Source organism: Typopeltis vanoorti, chromosome 22 (assembly GCF_054136105.1).
Source record: "Typopeltis vanoorti isolate ZY-2024b chromosome 22, IOZ_Tvanoo_1.0, whole genome shotgun sequence".
Taxonomy (NCBI): Eukaryota; Metazoa; Arthropoda; class Arachnida; order Uropygi; family Thelyphonidae; genus Typopeltis; species Typopeltis vanoorti.
Window position 1 is genome coordinate 3744022 of NC_143570.1, and position 18463 is coordinate 3762484.

At 32.0% G+C, this 18463-nt stretch overlaps 1 protein-coding gene across 2 annotated transcripts in view; it reads right to left on the reverse strand.

Annotated features, from left to right (window-relative positions):
• LOC150094118 (uncharacterized) overlaps positions 1-18463 on the reverse strand; it is a 434551-nt gene that overhangs the window by 255747 nt on the left and 160341 nt on the right. For both annotated transcript variants that reach the window (XM_090411797.1, XM_090411798.1), the window contains exon 2: positions 2038-2199. In XM_090411797.1, the coding sequence (XP_090267923.1) occupies positions 2038-2199 (162 nt within the window). The remainder of the gene's footprint in view (positions 1-2037; positions 2200-18463) is intronic.

Genomic DNA, 18463 nt, shown 5'->3' on the forward strand with positions numbered 1-18463 from the left:
GGCTGTGAAACACGCGCTCCAAGAGCTATGTACCTTATACATTAATTATGTACAGTGTAAATAAAGACATTGAGAGTTCGAAAAATGATGTTACATCACACACACACACGTACACACACACACTTTTTTGTATAAACTTGTAAGGTTTCTATGGCAGATAGATATTCATTATTTCGCTTCTATCTTTTTCATGGTGATTACCTCACCAGTTAATGCGACTTATCCTTTTGACATGCCGATCTAAACATTTCAAAATTGCTCTAACTTACTAATAAGCAGAAAAATAATGTGTCCATTATCTATATGTTGATATGTCCCTGTTTTATTGAGAAAACGTTCATAGCTTGAAATTTGCAATATTGCATTATGTTAGGATTGGCTACTAGCAAACACTTTCCGTATGAAGATTCTTCTAATAAAAGATAACAAGTACTTACCATGAATTTGGCCTTTCTATCGTACTGAAAGTACTGCAGCTTCGTTCATGTTGGCTACGATTTCAACTTCGCAAAACATTTATACAAGTAACTGTTACAAATCACCACAGAGGAGCTAAAGTTAATGAGAGAGTCTTATAAAAGCATAAATACCGAAAAGAGAAAAACAGCTTTCGCTGGATCTATTATACTGTTTCTGTTCATATGAATTACAGTAGTATCTCGCTAATCCGAACTAATAAAAACCGTGCTCTTTCGGATTAGCGAATTTTCCCACAATGATAGAAAAAAAAAGTTACTGTAATGTTAAACTTCAAAAATAATACAGTACACAAGTTTATTTTAGTAAAAAATTTAGTTTTGTATGTACCTGTATTGTTGAGGATTCTGATTTAATAAAATTGCATAATTCAGTACATAACTTAATTTGCGTAAAAGTTCTTGTACACAACAAAAAAAAAGTTTTTTTATTTCTCTGTAAAAAAGTCACCGATTTTCTTTTGGTTCTTGGAAGCTAAACTTTTTTCGAATGCTTCTTCTCGGAGCTGCATTAGCAATAAAATTTTGTGTAGCATTCTGCTTACCCCGTTCTATGCACATATTAAAACTATCAACTGGCTCTTCATGTTTTACTTTTTTTTCTTCGAGTTCTTCATCGTCATATTTATAATTTGATTTCGAATTCACTTTCGGGTCTACCTGTAATCCATTCCGTAAAATTTGTGAAATTTCAAAATCTGGATTTATATTTTTAAGCAAATTATGCACGTTTTGAATTTCCTCTTTTTGTGTATATTTGTGATTCTTGCCGACAATACAATACGTACTGTACAGTATAAAAAAAAAACGTGAACATCAAAATAGGCCTCCAGTATAACCGTACAATCGACAGTATGAAAAAAAAAACACTGTACTGTAATAAAAATAAAATAAATAATAATAGTTAAAATAATAATTATTAAATAAAAATAATAGTACACAAAATAATTATACGTAATAAATAAAACTTTTTTTCTTTCAAACCGCAGTTCGGATTAGCGAGATACCACTGTATTTTCAAAAAGAAGGAAACAAACAATAACTTTAGCTCCGAAAAACATCAATTCTCAGAGTTTTAAACCACCTGTTCCTGATGCGACTTCATTCATTTAAGATGGTTGTAATATTAATTGATATTCAAATAATTTTAAAGTTCTGAAACTGTGATGACTGTGTCAGTATAATATTTGTGATAATAGTAATAAAAATACCATCCTGCACATTTTTTGCAACGTGTTAATAATCAAAATCATAAAAGATATTATAAAAACTCATTAGGCTAATTGCTACTTTATTATCTGAGCAACATATCACTTCATTTTATTCATTTTATTTATTCAGCAATTATTAGCTGACAATATCAAAAGTAGATCAATGGGCGTTGATAATGTTTACGCATGTTTCTTATTTATTTATTATTATTATTTTTTTTTTTTATGGAGTGCCATTAAATCTCCAAGGTCGAGAATAAATAATGGAAATAATACATCCAGCGTTTCAGAATAAAGAAGCTGGCTATTACTTATATATACATTTATATGCTAAATATAAAAAAACTTACCTTCCATAATCTTCGTATAAGCAGTTTTTACATCAAATCTGCATTCTTTCAAAAACGCATAGAGGTACAAGTTAACGGCATTTTCATATGGACAACGAAACATAGCTGTGAATGCCTGCATAGCTTCCTGCACTTTTTCTCGATCACTAGGGCAAAGCCCAGCTAGCAAACAAACAAACAAAAACATTGTAATAACATGCAAGAGACCCAAATCCTTTAACAATACGAAAACAGTATATCAACAAAAGACAGTGTAGGGGAACATAAGGCATTTGAAGAAAGCGAACGAAAATTTTAAAGTGATACTCAAGAACTTTTTCACTGGAAAGCGAAACATTGCTTAAGTATGGGTAGTCAATATACTGTCATAATTCGCATCTAAAATTAGATACTTTATAGTAAAAGTGTTATTTCTTTAAATTTTACGAATGAAAATTCATCAAAGTGCAATTTTTTTTTTTCAGATTAACAAATCAAACTCTTAATACACTGACTTTGTAAAAATTATTTTCAACTCCTGCGTACCGGTGACCATCCACACGACGCAGTAAGGTACAACGTCTAGGAAACGCACGATATGCACTGTAGTTGAGTACGATTGTTAAAGCCGGATTTACGCATAAGCTACTCAAGCTACAGCTAGAGGTCTTACATTACAAGGGGTCTCTGATCTCCGTATAGGTAACCAAAAAATTTACTCACTACAGAGGCTTCTAAAAAGTTATAGCTTAGTGGCCACAACAATCTTATGTTTCATTTATAAGTTCAGTGCTGACGATAGTACAAATAAAGTGAGGTTTAGAGTTAAGTAATTTTCAGCGACAAATTATGAGACAATGTCATGTTCAGTGCGTGACAATTTGGTACAATTAGAGCATCGAAGCGTAATGATATCAAGGTAGAATACATTTATTATACCCAAGGTAAAATACTTTCTACATTTATATCTCATCCTGAGATTTTTATTTAATAAGGTTAAAACACCTTATGGTAACTTGTGCAGGTAAAATACTTATAAGCTCTGTATTACTCAAATCTTGGTATTTCTAGCCTGGCTCCCGCTCATGAGACCTCAATAAAGGTCGAAACCGGTCTGGGTAGTGGCACCTTGCCTTTAATACACAGCATCATACATCTCCTCAAGGAGATGGGCTGTGCATTAAGGGAAAATATTAAGAACAGTGATCAGAGCTTATTCTACCTTTACCATGAGTTGCCTTGACTTGCACTACTTTGAAGGTCAGCCAGACTTGCAATACGTGCAGGCGCAAACTTGACTTGTTTGTCTGTTTGCTTACTTGGGAAATGGAGTAAAACCAGGTTTAAAATACCTTGGTATCTTTAACATTTATTATACCCAAGGTAAAATACTTTCTACATATATATATATATATACATAAAATTTCTGACTCAGCTGTCAGCTCCATGATACATGGACCTTAAATATATTGCACATTGCTATTTCAGTCGCTTGGCTATTTTCTGTCTTATTCAACTGGCTCTCAATACCAGTTTTACTTAATTCTGTTATCTATTTCGATATTTAATTTACAATCTTCACTAGATTTGGATCTCAATATTTGAAATGTCTTTTTGCTCTATAGGTTCTTTGTTAAGAATGCAGCTGATGTGTTTTCCATGTTCCTGCCTATTTTAACATTTTAAAATATTTTAATTGCTAATTTACATATAATTTTTGTTAAAATAGTTATTAAATTTCGTCAAAGATTCTTGAAGACTTATATTGAATTCATTTAGGACCATAACATTATAGGCATAAAGTTCTAGAACAGTTACATCATCTACATAGATGACCTTAATATCCCCAATTTTGATATCAGGTTTAATGCCACATTCCTTCATAATGCGATCCATAGAGGTGACTAACCATAAAGAGAGCGTTCTTACCTTGTCCTATACCTGATTTTAGATCAGACTGTCTTCTTGTTCATTCTGCAAATGTCAATTCTAAATATTAACTTAAAACTTAAGTGGTGGTGGTTTTTCCCTTTCAATCGTTTCCGTGACTTTGTAGGCATTGCTCACCAAGAACACTTTAAAGTGTTCCTGGTGAGATTTTTTAGAGAGTAGTTCACCATTGCTTTCTCCAATACAACTGAAGTATAGGCTATATACTTGGGTGTATAATGTTCCATTTGCACATATAATTCTCTCTTTTTTACTTGGCACATTATCATGTGAATTTTTTAAATCCACAAAACTTAAATCGAGATTCTTGTTATATTCCCATATATTTCCATGACGCTTCGACTGTTTGTCTTAAAGTAAAAATTTAGTCTTGATAATCTATTTAGCCTGAAACCAGCTTATTCTTCACAGGTTTCTCTTTTAAAAATTTTCATGTATTCTCACATAAATCTTAACTGGAACACTCAGTACGGAAATGTCTGTATAACTCTCCCAATGAGTTTTATTTCCCTTTTTTTAATAGACGAATACCATAAACGCTCTACCCCGATGATTTGATCTTCTGACAGATAGGAATTCGATCTTTTGACAGACCTTCTGAATTATGGAGTAAACGTGTAGACATTATAAAATGTTTACAACCCATGTTTGAGCATTTTTGGTCAGATACCATCTATTCCAACTTCTTTTCATCATTTCAGATTTCTCACAAGTTTTTTAATTTCGGTGATAATGTGCGTACCTCGTGGTAACTTTAACGATGCTAGGTCTACACACGAAAGACCAGCACAGGTCTATTACTAGCAAACCGGCTAATACTTTTTCCAGCCGATCTAGCTCCAGCAAGCTTTGCTTGAGCCACAGTCAGGATTAGAAGCATCGACGACTGTTACTTAGCGAATTACTGAGGGAATGCGTTCAACGTTAGCGAGAAATAAGACAGCTGCCACTTGGTTTCAAAAATGTTAAATGAAAATAGGTCAGAGGAATTAATTTATTTAGATTTATTCTCTTTGGGGAAACTAATATATAACATCTAAATCGAATATGACATCTAGCAAATAAATCACTGCTTAATTTCCTTCATGTGACATAAGGAAGTTCAGTTGGGACTGATAGTAAGGATTGTGAAGGTTATTACTAATGCCGATTTAGTATTCTTTCTGCAAGTAAACAGGAAGAGGAGGTGGTGCAATAGTAATAATATTACACCATACAGATAAATTTTATTATAAATGACATTAATATTTATATATATGAATACGACCTCTAAAACTATTTACATATCCTTCTGACGCCAATGCTATATCGTACTGTCTGTTTTCTGTTTTTACCTTGAAAACCACCGAGCCGTATCTAAATGAAAAGATCGTCTGTAAAGTTCTAAAGATAATTAAGTACAACATGTAACAATGATGGTAAGAAAAATAAAGAAGGTAGCATAGAATCATTTCAAAATAACTTCCTCCCCAAACTATCATCCATCTGACTTTCATCGAATGTATAGCAAGTGAGTTGTAGTCATTTATAAACTTCAATTAATAGTACTGATTTATGGTTTGATTCTTTCACAGATTAAAAAAAGTTTAAAATTACATTCAACATTTCGGCTTTTTCTAAAAAAAATGACTACACCAGTAAAGACTATAATACTGTCCAAGTAGTCACAACGTTTAGAAATAAACGTCTTTTTAGTTAACTAGTAAATTTTGTAATGCCGAAGCAGAAAACAATCGGAATACAAACTATGATCAACAAAAAGGTATCACAAAAAAAGCTCGCAGTATTCTCGGTATAATTTGTATTTGCGGACTCCTCCGGGAGCAGACAGGAAAAGAATTCTTTCGACATGCAACTATAAGGGAGAACAATCGCTGAATTATTATTTTCGGTCTTAAAAAGGTTAACTATTTACAGTGACAGATACGATTCATAGGTTCGCAGTTCTTTAAGGATTTTAAAATCAAAGCAAGATAGCGTTAATGGCTAAATATATGTCTGTGAAAAATGTTTGCATTTTATGTGTATATTGTAGCTTTTATTTTTCGAAGTATTTTTGTTGTTTTTAATTTTTAAGTATCGACTGATCATCATTCTCTACTTTCCTCTTCCCCTCTTATTATTTCTTTTGCAAACTTATATCTAAACTCAAGTGAAGAAATGAATTAAACAAACTTAAACCTGTATTAGTACGTCATAGAATTATTCTGCAAATCGCCAGATTAGTTGGCATTATCAGTGCAAGACGGGGAAAAAGACTACAATCAAAACATGCAATCATTGACTTCCTTGTCAGACACGATGAGCTATGTTTTCTAGTCATGCGACGTATCTGGTTGTAGCTTCGAGCAACTGGTTTTCATTTGCTCCACGTATTATTGCCATTTTTATTTTAAGCTATTTTCAAATAAACAAATATTTTAAAAGACCGATGTGTGTAGCAATGAAAACCGTAAAACAGGATAACAACAAAAAACAGAAATAACTACAAAAAAGAAACTTCATAACTACAAAATGCCAGTAATACAAAGTACTGCGTTTAGTATAACACCTAAGCTGTTAAATAAAGAGTTGCATATGAAGATCAGTCACCACAGGACTTGATATACCTGAGGGACTGGCGAGTCGGTTGGCCTTATCCCCTGCTTTTAACTCCGCATCAAGTAAGGGCAATTGACGTGCAGTAGTAAAGGCAGTGAAGTGATACGTTGTGTTATTCTTAGGCTAAGAATACCTGGGTGTGTTTTGTGTAGTTGGGTAAAAAAGGTTCTCTAAGAAAATAATTATATACGTATATCTATATATATCTGATACATTGTCAGAGAAACGGGCGCGTTATATCACCCAAGTGTTCTCGAAGACAAGTGGTAATTGCAATTAATATGGTGGGAACCAAGCAAAGAATACTGAGAGGGTTTACAAGGGGACATTTCTGGGTTAGGGATGTGACTGGTGTAGTTTGTTGAAGAACTTCTATGACAGATGTACCAACTTAGGGGAAAAAAAAAATCTTGTCGATAGTGTTGCCATCTATGGTCGAGTTCGAGAACTTTTCGGACCACCCTCGTACATAAATTTGTGATATTTAAAAAACATCATTTTTAAAAAACATCATTTAAAAAAAACAAGCAGAAAGAAAGTATTGTAAATGAAAATCATCTTCGTTCATAAAGAAGAACAGGAAATCTAAAACTGTCATGATGATAAGTATAAAATAAACAGATCACAACGAATCCGCCGCTGAAAAATATTCCAACAATTTTAAAAACTAAAAAAAAAAAAAAAAAACTGCAAGTGTTTATTAATATGATATTACATTTTTGAAGTGGATATAATGTAACTATTTTCCTCCTTAACAAGCAAATATTAAAATATTGAACGACAATTGATACACAGAAAATTCCAAGGAAAATAGCTGAACTCCCTTTTTGTGTGTGTGTGTGCGCGTGCGCGCGCATGTGTGTTTCATAATTTTTTCATATACTTTATGTGTATTACATATCAGAAAGAACATATCTGGTCTAAACTTGACAGATTATTAATTAGTGTGGCTGTAAGGCGTCTAAAATCATTTAGGCGATTGTAAATTCGGGTTGGTCGATATTCTTACCCTTCCATTTAATATTTTAATTATAAAAAATATGTGGGTGACTAATGATGATGATAATATATAAACATATAAGATAAAATAATATAATAATAATATAATTATTAGACATAATGGTGTATATCACATGTAACAGCAAACATGCTTGAAATATGCATTTTCAGAGCAGGCACGAACCTTGATATTTAATTTAAGACTAATAACGTCACTTATGTTATGTCAAATATGCTAGCTATGTAATAAACTGCTTATTCCAATTTCTATCCTGATAGTTAGTGACTTGAATATATTTTATCCGGAAAAATATGTGTAGTGTGAAATTAAAAAAAAAATGAAATAAAAAAAATAATAAGTAAAAGTAAAATGCGTAAAAAAAAATAAAAAAGTAAAAGTTATATTTATCTTACGTAAAAATTCGTAAGATATATATAACCATACTTGAATTAAAAATAGCACATATTAATAAAATGTAAAGAAGTACTTTTGGTTGAATTTCTAAGAGCGTATTTTTTTAAAAGAAATTGGAAGTTCATTCGGCTTTAAAATATTAACATAAATGATAAACTGTCCGTTAAAGACAGTTTATGATTTACGGGCATTGTCTTCTGGGAAAGCCAAATTTTTCAGTTTAGTTTCGTAAAAGCAATACTCATAAATTTACAAAAGAATACGTTTGTTCCACTGGTGCTGATCATCAGTGAACTTTTTTTTTTTTTTTTTTTTACGTTTTGAGAAATAAGAGCATTTCCACTTGCATTTCAAGAAATGAGCTCATCATGTGAATCTATCTACTTTACTAAAATATTAAGATAAAACACGATGCGTTTTTAAAAGTTTTTAAAAGTTTTTTATTTTTATTTTATTTATTTCATTTTTATTTTTTTTTAGCAGTTGGCTGCCCAATTAAGTACTGGTAGTTTCTTCTCGGTCAAAATATCTTAAATGATAGAACAATGTTCTCTTTAACAGCTATTGTGTTTTAATAATATTTATCCAAAGATTTTTATCAACTCAAAGTTCAGTTTGCTACATATTGAAAGTATAATGAAGAATAACATAAGCCTATGCGATTTCTGGTGATTTATAATTTTCAGGACTAACAGAAGATTAAGTTTTCGCAGCCTCGTATTACAGGATAGTCTCATTCTTTTTAACGTTGTAACGTGAATCGCAAACAAGGACTTTACCCTTAGCACTTTCCGTACCCAATGTTTATATTAACACACAATGAAAGTGACACCAGACTACTCGCATAAGTTATATGTCGTTTGGTGAGTGAAACCTTGATCTCGCTGTTTAAAGTTCGGCGTGACCTTAATAGCAATATTCACAAACCACTCTAGTTACTGACTACAGTTTAGCGTCTTTACTAGTCTGGCAACAACCCGTGCAATCTCGTAACAAATATTCCAAGCGTGTAAAGTTTCTCCATTGTTACTCGTGTGCAACAAAATAGGCGATAGCTATTCTTTTAATCTCATTTATACTATAAAACATCTAAGTTTACACAACTCTTTTCAAGAAACGTTTACAATATATTATATGTGTATAAAATATTTGTGATAGAAAGTTAAAAGGATCGCCTGGTTAAAAATTATATCGATTTATCCGCATTACGTCTATATCTCAGTTTTCAACTCAATACAAAATAAATAGCGAATAAAAAAAAGCTTGAAATATAAAATAAATGTATGCTTTAAAAATTATAATAAACACGCACTTTTTGTGTAACTTTTTAACATTTTTCATTTTACTTATTATTTCAAGTCTAATTATTCTAATTATTCGTGGAAATGCAAATAAGCACAAAATGCAACTTATAAAACATCTATACCTCATATAGGCTTATAAAGAGGAAACCAAATATACTGATGGAGCATGCTTTTTTTTTATTTCGAAATATCGCAGTGATTATAAAACGTTATATAATTCAATCTGTGTTCTGAAAATAACTAAAGCGAAAGGCTAAGAAAGAAACTTGCCTAAACAAAAAAGGATTCGCTGAGGCAGGCTCCATTTGAATTAAAATCGTATTGTAAAGAAAGATAAAATTAAGCCGAGAACAGATAGCGACACTCCCTCTGATCACAATTCATATTGGGACTCTTATAGTCGTGTTTTCACATACATATAATTGATGTAAACACGCATAGTTTCGTCCTTATTGCAAAGGATGTCTACGGGTGCGCGCGCACACACACACACTTTGACACAAGAAACTGTACACAAAAAAACAGTAGATCTTAACAAATACTGTCTAGTGTATTAGTATTCTGGCCATTTAAAACATTCCATGCATGTTACTTGTTGATGTGTGCTCTTGGCTTGTGAAATAGTTGAATCATCGCTGTGCAGCAAGTGGAAATACTAAACTTTGATTTATATTTAGATGTTTGGAGTTTAACATCTGTGCAGATCTTTACAAATGTTACGTGTTATTTATTTAATTTTTTTTCCTGTCTCATAATTAGTGTAGAATTTCTGAAGCATTCCGGAATTCTTGGTATCTTTCAGCTTGGTCATCGCCCTGGTATTCTGTGTCTAGCATACTCTTTGTTCGTTGTTCTACAGCTGTCTCAATCAACTAAAAGTATTATAGTAGCGCTGTAAGCGGCACAATCCAGGATATTTTAATGAACTACGTTTACACTAAACTAAATTAAGTCACGCTAGTTTTGTATGAAGGTTTTAGTAAAGAACTGGAGTTCTTCGGCTAACTGATTCTATCGTTAAAAAGATGGCGATCACAAACACAGAGTTAAAATTATGTGTAACTGCAGAAGATAGAGATGGAATTGGCACTAGGGAACCTGTTTGTGTTGGCTGGTGTTTCTACAGACAGAGATGTTTAGCTTATTTTCAGATCTAGTGTTTGATTTTCATTTATCACACACACACACACACACACACACACACACACACACACACACACACACACACACACACACACACACACATATATATATATATAAAGAATAATAAAAAAAAACTACGACATCATCGTTAAAACTGAATAAATTTAGTAATAAACTCCTTCCTTCTAATTAAAAATCTAATCTAAAACTTCCGGATGTTAATTTAGATCAACGTATAGTATAAGCAGTTGTTTTTTCACTTTGAACTTTAAAAAAAAATCAGCTGTGGAAAATTGCTTTAGCGAAGATGTGTGAAGATCCGGAGCAGCCGGTTAATCAACTGCAAATCGATCGTCTAGTAAAGCCTTTATAAAAATTAATGAACCTTATATTGGGGAACTGATTAATTGTAGAATGTATTACAAATCCGCCATCAGTGATCTTGATAGCGTCTCTGCTCTCCAGCATAAAGACTGAATTCGAATACCATTGTAAAACGGATTCTTGTGAAAATCGTTAGGTAATGCATGATTTTCTTTGCTCCGAGAGACTTTCGACCCTGTTTACCGGAGGCTTGAAATATCTAGAATTATGTTGTCTCTAAAGCAGGATATGCACGGATCATTTAATATAACCCATCCGCAATAATAAAGCCTAGCAAGTCTGCAATAATTCATGGACAGGATTATCATAAAATTTTCTCATGTTTTTGAACCAATGTAACAATTAATGAAAAATCTTTTAAAAATTCAATTCTTCCTCGTAATTATATTAAAGCGTCCATCATGTAAAGATAGGATGGAGATAGATAGGATGATTGGAATGGGTGAATTCTAAGGGTATGGCAAACTAAAACTATACGGAGAGTATATTATGCCTCTTAACTGCATATGCATGTATTTCAGACTCGCTTGTTCGCTTTTCAAAGAGAAAAAAAAAATTCTCCCGTTTTCTTGAGGAAATCTCTCCTCTAACTTTCTCTCATTTCAAAAGTCCTGTTATAAAGGTTTCTTGCGTATTAAATGGAACTTAGTTGGAAGGACGGATTCAAATCCGTCAGCCCAACCCTCTAAGGACTCCCCCCCCTCTACACACACACAATGTCAACTGCACAGTTTTGAAAACTAAGTATTATATTTATAAATGAAAAATGCAAAAATTAAAAATGAAGTGAAAACAACTTATGTAAAAGAAACAAAACTTAAACGTCTAAAGTCATTATTGATAACCCTGAAAGTCAGGAATATATTTACTTCCACTAAAGTAAACAGAACTAGTACTTCCTGGTGTTTGGTGTTCATGTTCGCGTTTTTATACTAACTTCTATTTTCTGAGAGAGAGAGAGAGAGAGAGAGAAGTATCTGTAGGGTCAGGTTGCTGCGGGAAGAAAATTCGAAGTATCTCAAGAAAAAGGAAGAGTTGAATGATGAAAGTGAAATGAGTATCGTATTTGTAGTAAAAATAACAGATCGTGGACACCTGAAAAAGACTGTGTTACATGCCGAATGGCTTGAATTTGACATTCCTGCACCCTGATATTTATTGCATAAATTAGTACAGTCAACTGATATTTAGGTATTTTTTACCCAAAATAGAATATTTTGTAACTCTATAAATAAACTGTCATTACATAAAAGTATTAAAATGCAGCCACAAACTACAGATGAACAGTATACGGAAAATTTACAAGAAGAAAAATCCATTTGTGTAAGTCAACAATTCCTTAAAAAACACAATTCTCAAAAAAAAAACAAAAAAAGAAAAAAAAAGTGAATTCATCAACCTAGCAATTATTTGAAAAATAAATACAAAAACGATTTATCAAAAAATGAAATGAATCGAAAAATAATTCATGAACTGAATAATCAAAAGGTATGAAATATTCATTTTGACCCCCCCCCCTCCCCAAAGAGCTAGAAATTCTCTTTCTTTCTTTATTTATATTTTATTTTTCGTCGGTTAGAACCTTTTCAATTAAGTAGTTGGAGAAAAGCCCTCTCCCCAGATACTTATTCTCAGAGCTGTCCCTTTGTACGAGGTGAGGGAGGGGGTGAATCTGGAAAGTTCTGAACACCTAGAACAAAAATTATATTAAAGCAACTGATATAACCAAATCCTAAAACATTTTACCGCGCACGTTTCATCAAAACTGTAATAATTTGCTAATTTTCTTTTAAGATATATAAGAAGACATAAAAATACCGACTAACTTAATGTTGAAGAAGGATTAAAAAAAGGAGTATCTATAGAGCGAGTAATCACCACTACAGCCAAAGCGATACGCGTCAAACAAAATGCACAGTCCGCATTATAGATTGGTCTGCTCATATTCACTGACAGCATATCTTCTCCTACTTCTTTATTCTCTCACACCTTTTTCAATATATACTTAGTACACGAACACGAAACAATACAGAGGTGTTTAACAGCTAAATTAGATAATGTTTATCCATATAATTTAATTAATCTTTCCTCCAACGCAAATAACAACCATAAAATTCATTCTTAAAGTTACTTAAATTAACAGCGTCTATAACCTGCTGAATGCCATTCCATATATTTTCCATAACACACTTAGGCATTCTTCTCTGAATGGCATAATTTAACGGGAAGTTTAAAAATTCGATTTTAAAACCCAATACTGGCCTAACCAGAGACTTGCATAATAAGTCATAATTTGCTTTCTTCTTCTAAAGTGGAAGCTTCTTTTAATCAAGTCTACGATCTGCTGAGCATTATAATTTGCTTTACTAATACGATTCTTGAACTTACATTTTCAATGCATTAAAACACCTAATGCTTGTAGCTCATTACCTTTCTCTCTAAAGCTTGTCTATTCAAATGTACTTTTGAGCCTAACTTCGTATTATCAGTCAGGAGAGAAATTTTACTCTAAATATTTGAAATTATTTGCTATTTTTTAATATATTAAACAGCAATAACCCTAACACAGAACCCCTGGGGAGTCAACTTCTAACAGTTTTGCTCTATTGAAGAGTCTCCTCTGAACACTACTTGGTGTGGTCTATTTCAACCACCTTCCTCCCCATCTCACCAGGTGATCATCAGTACCTATTTGGCACATTTTAATCAGCGGTCTTTTATGTGGAGTGCTACCAAAAGATCTGCTAAAATTCAAATAAATCTCATAGCCATTACATTGGTGTATTTCTCTAGTGACTTCATCATCGATAATATTCCTTCATGTGGACGCCAATTCACCTTATGAATTGGAAAACTTAGCAAATTTCCAGTCAAAAGTGGTTTGAATAACTCTGACATACATCTGTTTACCACCCAAATAGATAATATCGTCTCTACTACCAACTTATCAACCGCCAAGTTGTTTAAGACAACAATTTCCTTTTCCTCCTGTATCACATCATTTTGTCCTTAAGCAGTATTTTTCCCTTCGAACTGGTGTCCCTACTTGCAAAATCCTTATTAAATTCTTATGCAACCACAACTGAATCATTTAAAATTGTCCCGGCAGAACTTGTTATGCTTAATTCACTTCTGTTATCCTTATCCCTATCCTTTCCTCCCCCTTATCCTTTACACGTAACCGTAAAAGAGAATTAAAGGGTAATGCAATAATAAAAACTTCTCGGATTTATCTTAGCATTCCTAGCTGGATGTCATTTAAATTTCTGTAATAAACCTTTAGTCAATTGGATGATTATTCATCTTATTGAGTAAAGGTTAGAAAATTTACTTCTAGAAATAAATTTAGAGGTTAAATTATGCGAGATGTCCGTCAGTTTTACTCATTTTGCATTAGTATCACTTCCATTAATAATATCCAAGATTACGAACCACTACTGTTATATCAAATCTCGGTTAAAAATTCTAATTCTCTCAATTAAAGCAAGCATTGCAAATAGTAAGTAATGAATAAGTCGTAGAATGCAAATTTTTTTTTTTTAGGGGGAGGGGGACTATTGAAAGTTATTCGGATATCGAATTACATGGTGGCTCATTACTTAAATGTGGAAATGATTTATGAAGAAAAATTGGTAAGAGATAGAATAGACGAGTAGTTTCTAGAGAATTCAGTACAAGATGATTTAGTAGAGGATAAGTAATCGACGACGGAAAACGATAACATATTCAAACAATGCTATCGATGTTCAACAGAACAATGTGGTACATTGTTATTATTCAGTAATCATGTTTTGCATTTTTAGAAATATTTTCTAGTATGCAATAAATGAGCAGTTATTTCTCGCCCGACTGTTAAAGCTATTTCACCTTGCTTACTAAGTAACACAGAATAATAATACAATTTTACGATATCTGTGTTATATTATTGCATATATCTTCTAATGTTCCTCAAGGCTGTTGTTAAAATAATGTTTACAATATACAGTTTACTACAAACGAAACATAACGACTAATGCAAATACAAGATTGTTATTTGACTGATGGAGAGAAATTTTCTTTACGCATCTGAGCATAAACTAAAATTTTTGTCCTCTCACTACAGGTGCACTTTTCTTCTCGTCTACTATTTATTCCAATCCCTTCCCAAAGCTCACCATGGTCAGACAGATTCATTTTCTTCACTTCCACTGAATCACACATCCAGAATGAAGACATTCATTGAACGACTTTTCTAATAACTGACTAACAATTAACATTTCATAACACAAAGTAAACAATTATTTTTATTACCCAGACGAAGTAGAAATATTTTAGTAGTATAAGCTGAAGGTGTTAAAATGAACAGCTTCCAGATTAAATATTTAATTACAAATTTATTGCTGCTTAGTTTTTTTGGATGAATACTCTCCAACATTTCTGTTGTTAGGTTGTGGACAGCACCGATGAAAGTTCCAACTTCTTCAGAGTTGATAGGTTATTATAAGAAACTTCAAGAGTAAATAATAATGGCTAATGTTTTAAAATATTATTCCGTAGTATATTTATACAGTGAAATATTAAAAAGATATATTTTGAAGTATCTTATAATATTTTTAACAGGTCAATCATATTGAAAACTTTTTCATGTTATGAAAAAGTTATCATTTGGCATGCGCACGATACATTTCAGTTAGTTTTCTGAATTTTCAAGTATCAAACATATGCAATTAATATATATATATATATATATATATATTTATAATACAAACTCAAACATATGCATTTAGGTACGTATTTATATGCAAATAAACGCATTTAAAACAAAGTGAAATGATTTCGATCTTAATATTATAAACAACATCTTTTAAACACACACAAAAAATAAAAATAAAAAAAGAGACAAGGAAAAAAAAAGTAGCGAGAAAAATAAATAAATCTGTTTAATACATGCTCCTAGAGGTGAAATTTGCCTAAAAATGTGCCTACAGGATTCATAAAAGAGCTTTCGTCCAAAAATAGATAACACAGAAGGCGGGATTTGCCTTCGGATAAGTCGGGCGAATGATGTGGGATGGGGAAAGCATTTGCCGAACAGCAAAGTGAAAACCACTCCTGAAATGTCAATCTTCTACCACTCTAGCTTTTTACTGGTTGTTTTCAGGTCACGGGGCGGTCCTGGAAACGCCTGAAATATGCGGTTAGCGAATACTTTGTTATGGAATACGAAAACTGTAGACAAACGAGAATAACTTTACGACCTTGTTATAAGCTGTTCTGAATACCTCTATTATTAAAGATTCCGGTTAAAAATAATAGCTTGTCGTATGAGGAGTTCAGTTATTTTTCGTGATTTTATATTACACTGCTGATATATTAAAGATTAAAGCATTAAAAATTACAAAGTTTCATATCTAAACAGTTGCCTCGCTGAGAGCAGAAGACATTTCACAAAGTACAAGCGAATGAAACAATTGTTAAAAGTCCAATATGTGCATATCGAATTTGCTCAGTGATATAACAAAGTTCACTAACGGTACTTCAGCTTTATATAATTTAATCTGATAATTGTGTGTATTTCAATGCCTGGTGTTATCAATATATTAAAATAAAGCTTACTGTCAATTATATTATTTATCTCAGTACAAAATTAAGATAAATGCAACTTGATAAATGGCACTGTAATGCTTCATACTGAGAAGTCCGCAGTATTAGAATTTTCAGGTTTGCATTGACAGCATTAAAAATAAAGGGATGGATCACAAATCTGAAAGCTTTATTGCTGGGGATAAAGATATTATGGGAAAAAAAACGTTACAAAAAAGTTCGTGTCGCTTAAGAGTTTTCCATAAATAATATGCTACAACTTAAAAAAAAATGTGCAAGTTTGTAAGTTATTGTAAAATGCAAAGTAATTTACTGATAATCAAGAGTTTTTATAATTCCTGATAGAATTAATCAGCACCCTCATCATCTTATCCGTGATAAGACCTGTACTAGTCTCATTCCATCCCTTTTTTGCTCTTCCCGTTCTTTTTCAAAGAAGAACTGCTCTTCCACTCATTTTTTCCCATTTATTTTATACGTATAAAATAATTTTAAAATTCTGCTACTGTCTATTCGATGTAGATGTTCTATCTATTTTTGTTTATATTTACATACGTTGTACTTTATTAGTTTAATAATCTGAGATTGCAAAATTTCTTCATTTGTTAGGTGATATACGATTTCCATGGTTTTTCTGAGGAATTTCATATCTTTAAAATGTTTAACAATCTACATAATAAAGTTGGTTGTAGTCTGATTCTAGTAAGTTTTTGTATTTGAGATAAGTATCTAATTTATTATGTCATTTACTTTAACAACATTTGATGCTTTAATATCTATATCTTTTTTTCCATCATATGATAAAGTACGTCCCAGGTATGTGAAAGTATTTACTTGTTATAATATTTTAATATCTAAAGTATTTATTTCCTACTGAAAGCCATTATTATTTTTTCTTTGGTTTTTCATATAGTGTTCTCAGATTTCATTTGATGATTTTAGTTATTGTGTAAAGCACCTTCCAGTGTAACTGATACGTTATTATTTGCAGATGACCAAATTTTGTCTGTTATTATTTCTGTCCTATTAATAATTGTGTCCACTATTAATATATTAATATGCGGTTATGTAGTGCAGTTATATACGGACTTATGTACTGCAGAGAGTTTTTACCACACAGCTCGATGTCATTTGTATCACATAACCGTTTCGAATTGTTTTGTCTAATTTTTGTCACTAAAAAGTCCAGTTTAAACTAAAGTTGAAAATGACAGTTTCAGCGAAGATCTCAAATGTGAAATAATTTAATTGAAAGCCATCAGCAGGAGTGTTGTTGTTACACATCGCAGTAGAATGGCAAATAGTAAATGATTGAACGCAACGAAAAAGCGATGATTTGCAACATTTAACTGGAAAAGAAAGAAATATTATGATAGTTGAGGAAAGAGTCAAGAAAGCTTCATTTTGCGGATGTAATTAAGTGGAAGGATATTTTATGAATACATCATTATTTCGAAACTAAATATATGAAACAATTAAGAGCTTTGAAAATGATCCAAGAGCTTATAGGAATGCAACTCAGGCAATACAAATGCCTTCGTATGGCATTACTTAAGAGCCACGAATTCTACAAAGGATCCCTTATGTTCACCTTTTATTAGTGCTTTTGATTAAGGTTTCACGGCCTGAGCTGTTTCTGCTGATTCTCATCAGATATCGCGTAGAAACCTTTAAAAGACAAGCACCCTCTTTTCAATATCATAGTAATCTTTATATCAAAAAATTTTATTTTGAATAAGTGAACACTCTCGGTCAGTGGGTGAAAAGTTGAAGAAAGAGCTTATAAAGGATCTTTCTTCAATATATTCATGAAAAAACGAGAGTTCACTTAGGCAAACGCTATTAATCCATATTAATAGGGTACTGACCTTCTTAAGTTTCGAAGCTTTTAATGAAGTTTCAAATCTTTGGCCTTGAAATTATGATGGATTTATAATATCATTTCACTTAATAGAAAGATTAAATTATTTCTTGTGCAAAATATTAAAAATAACACACACACACACACACACACACACACACACACACACACACACACACACACACACACAAAGACAGAGAGAGAGAG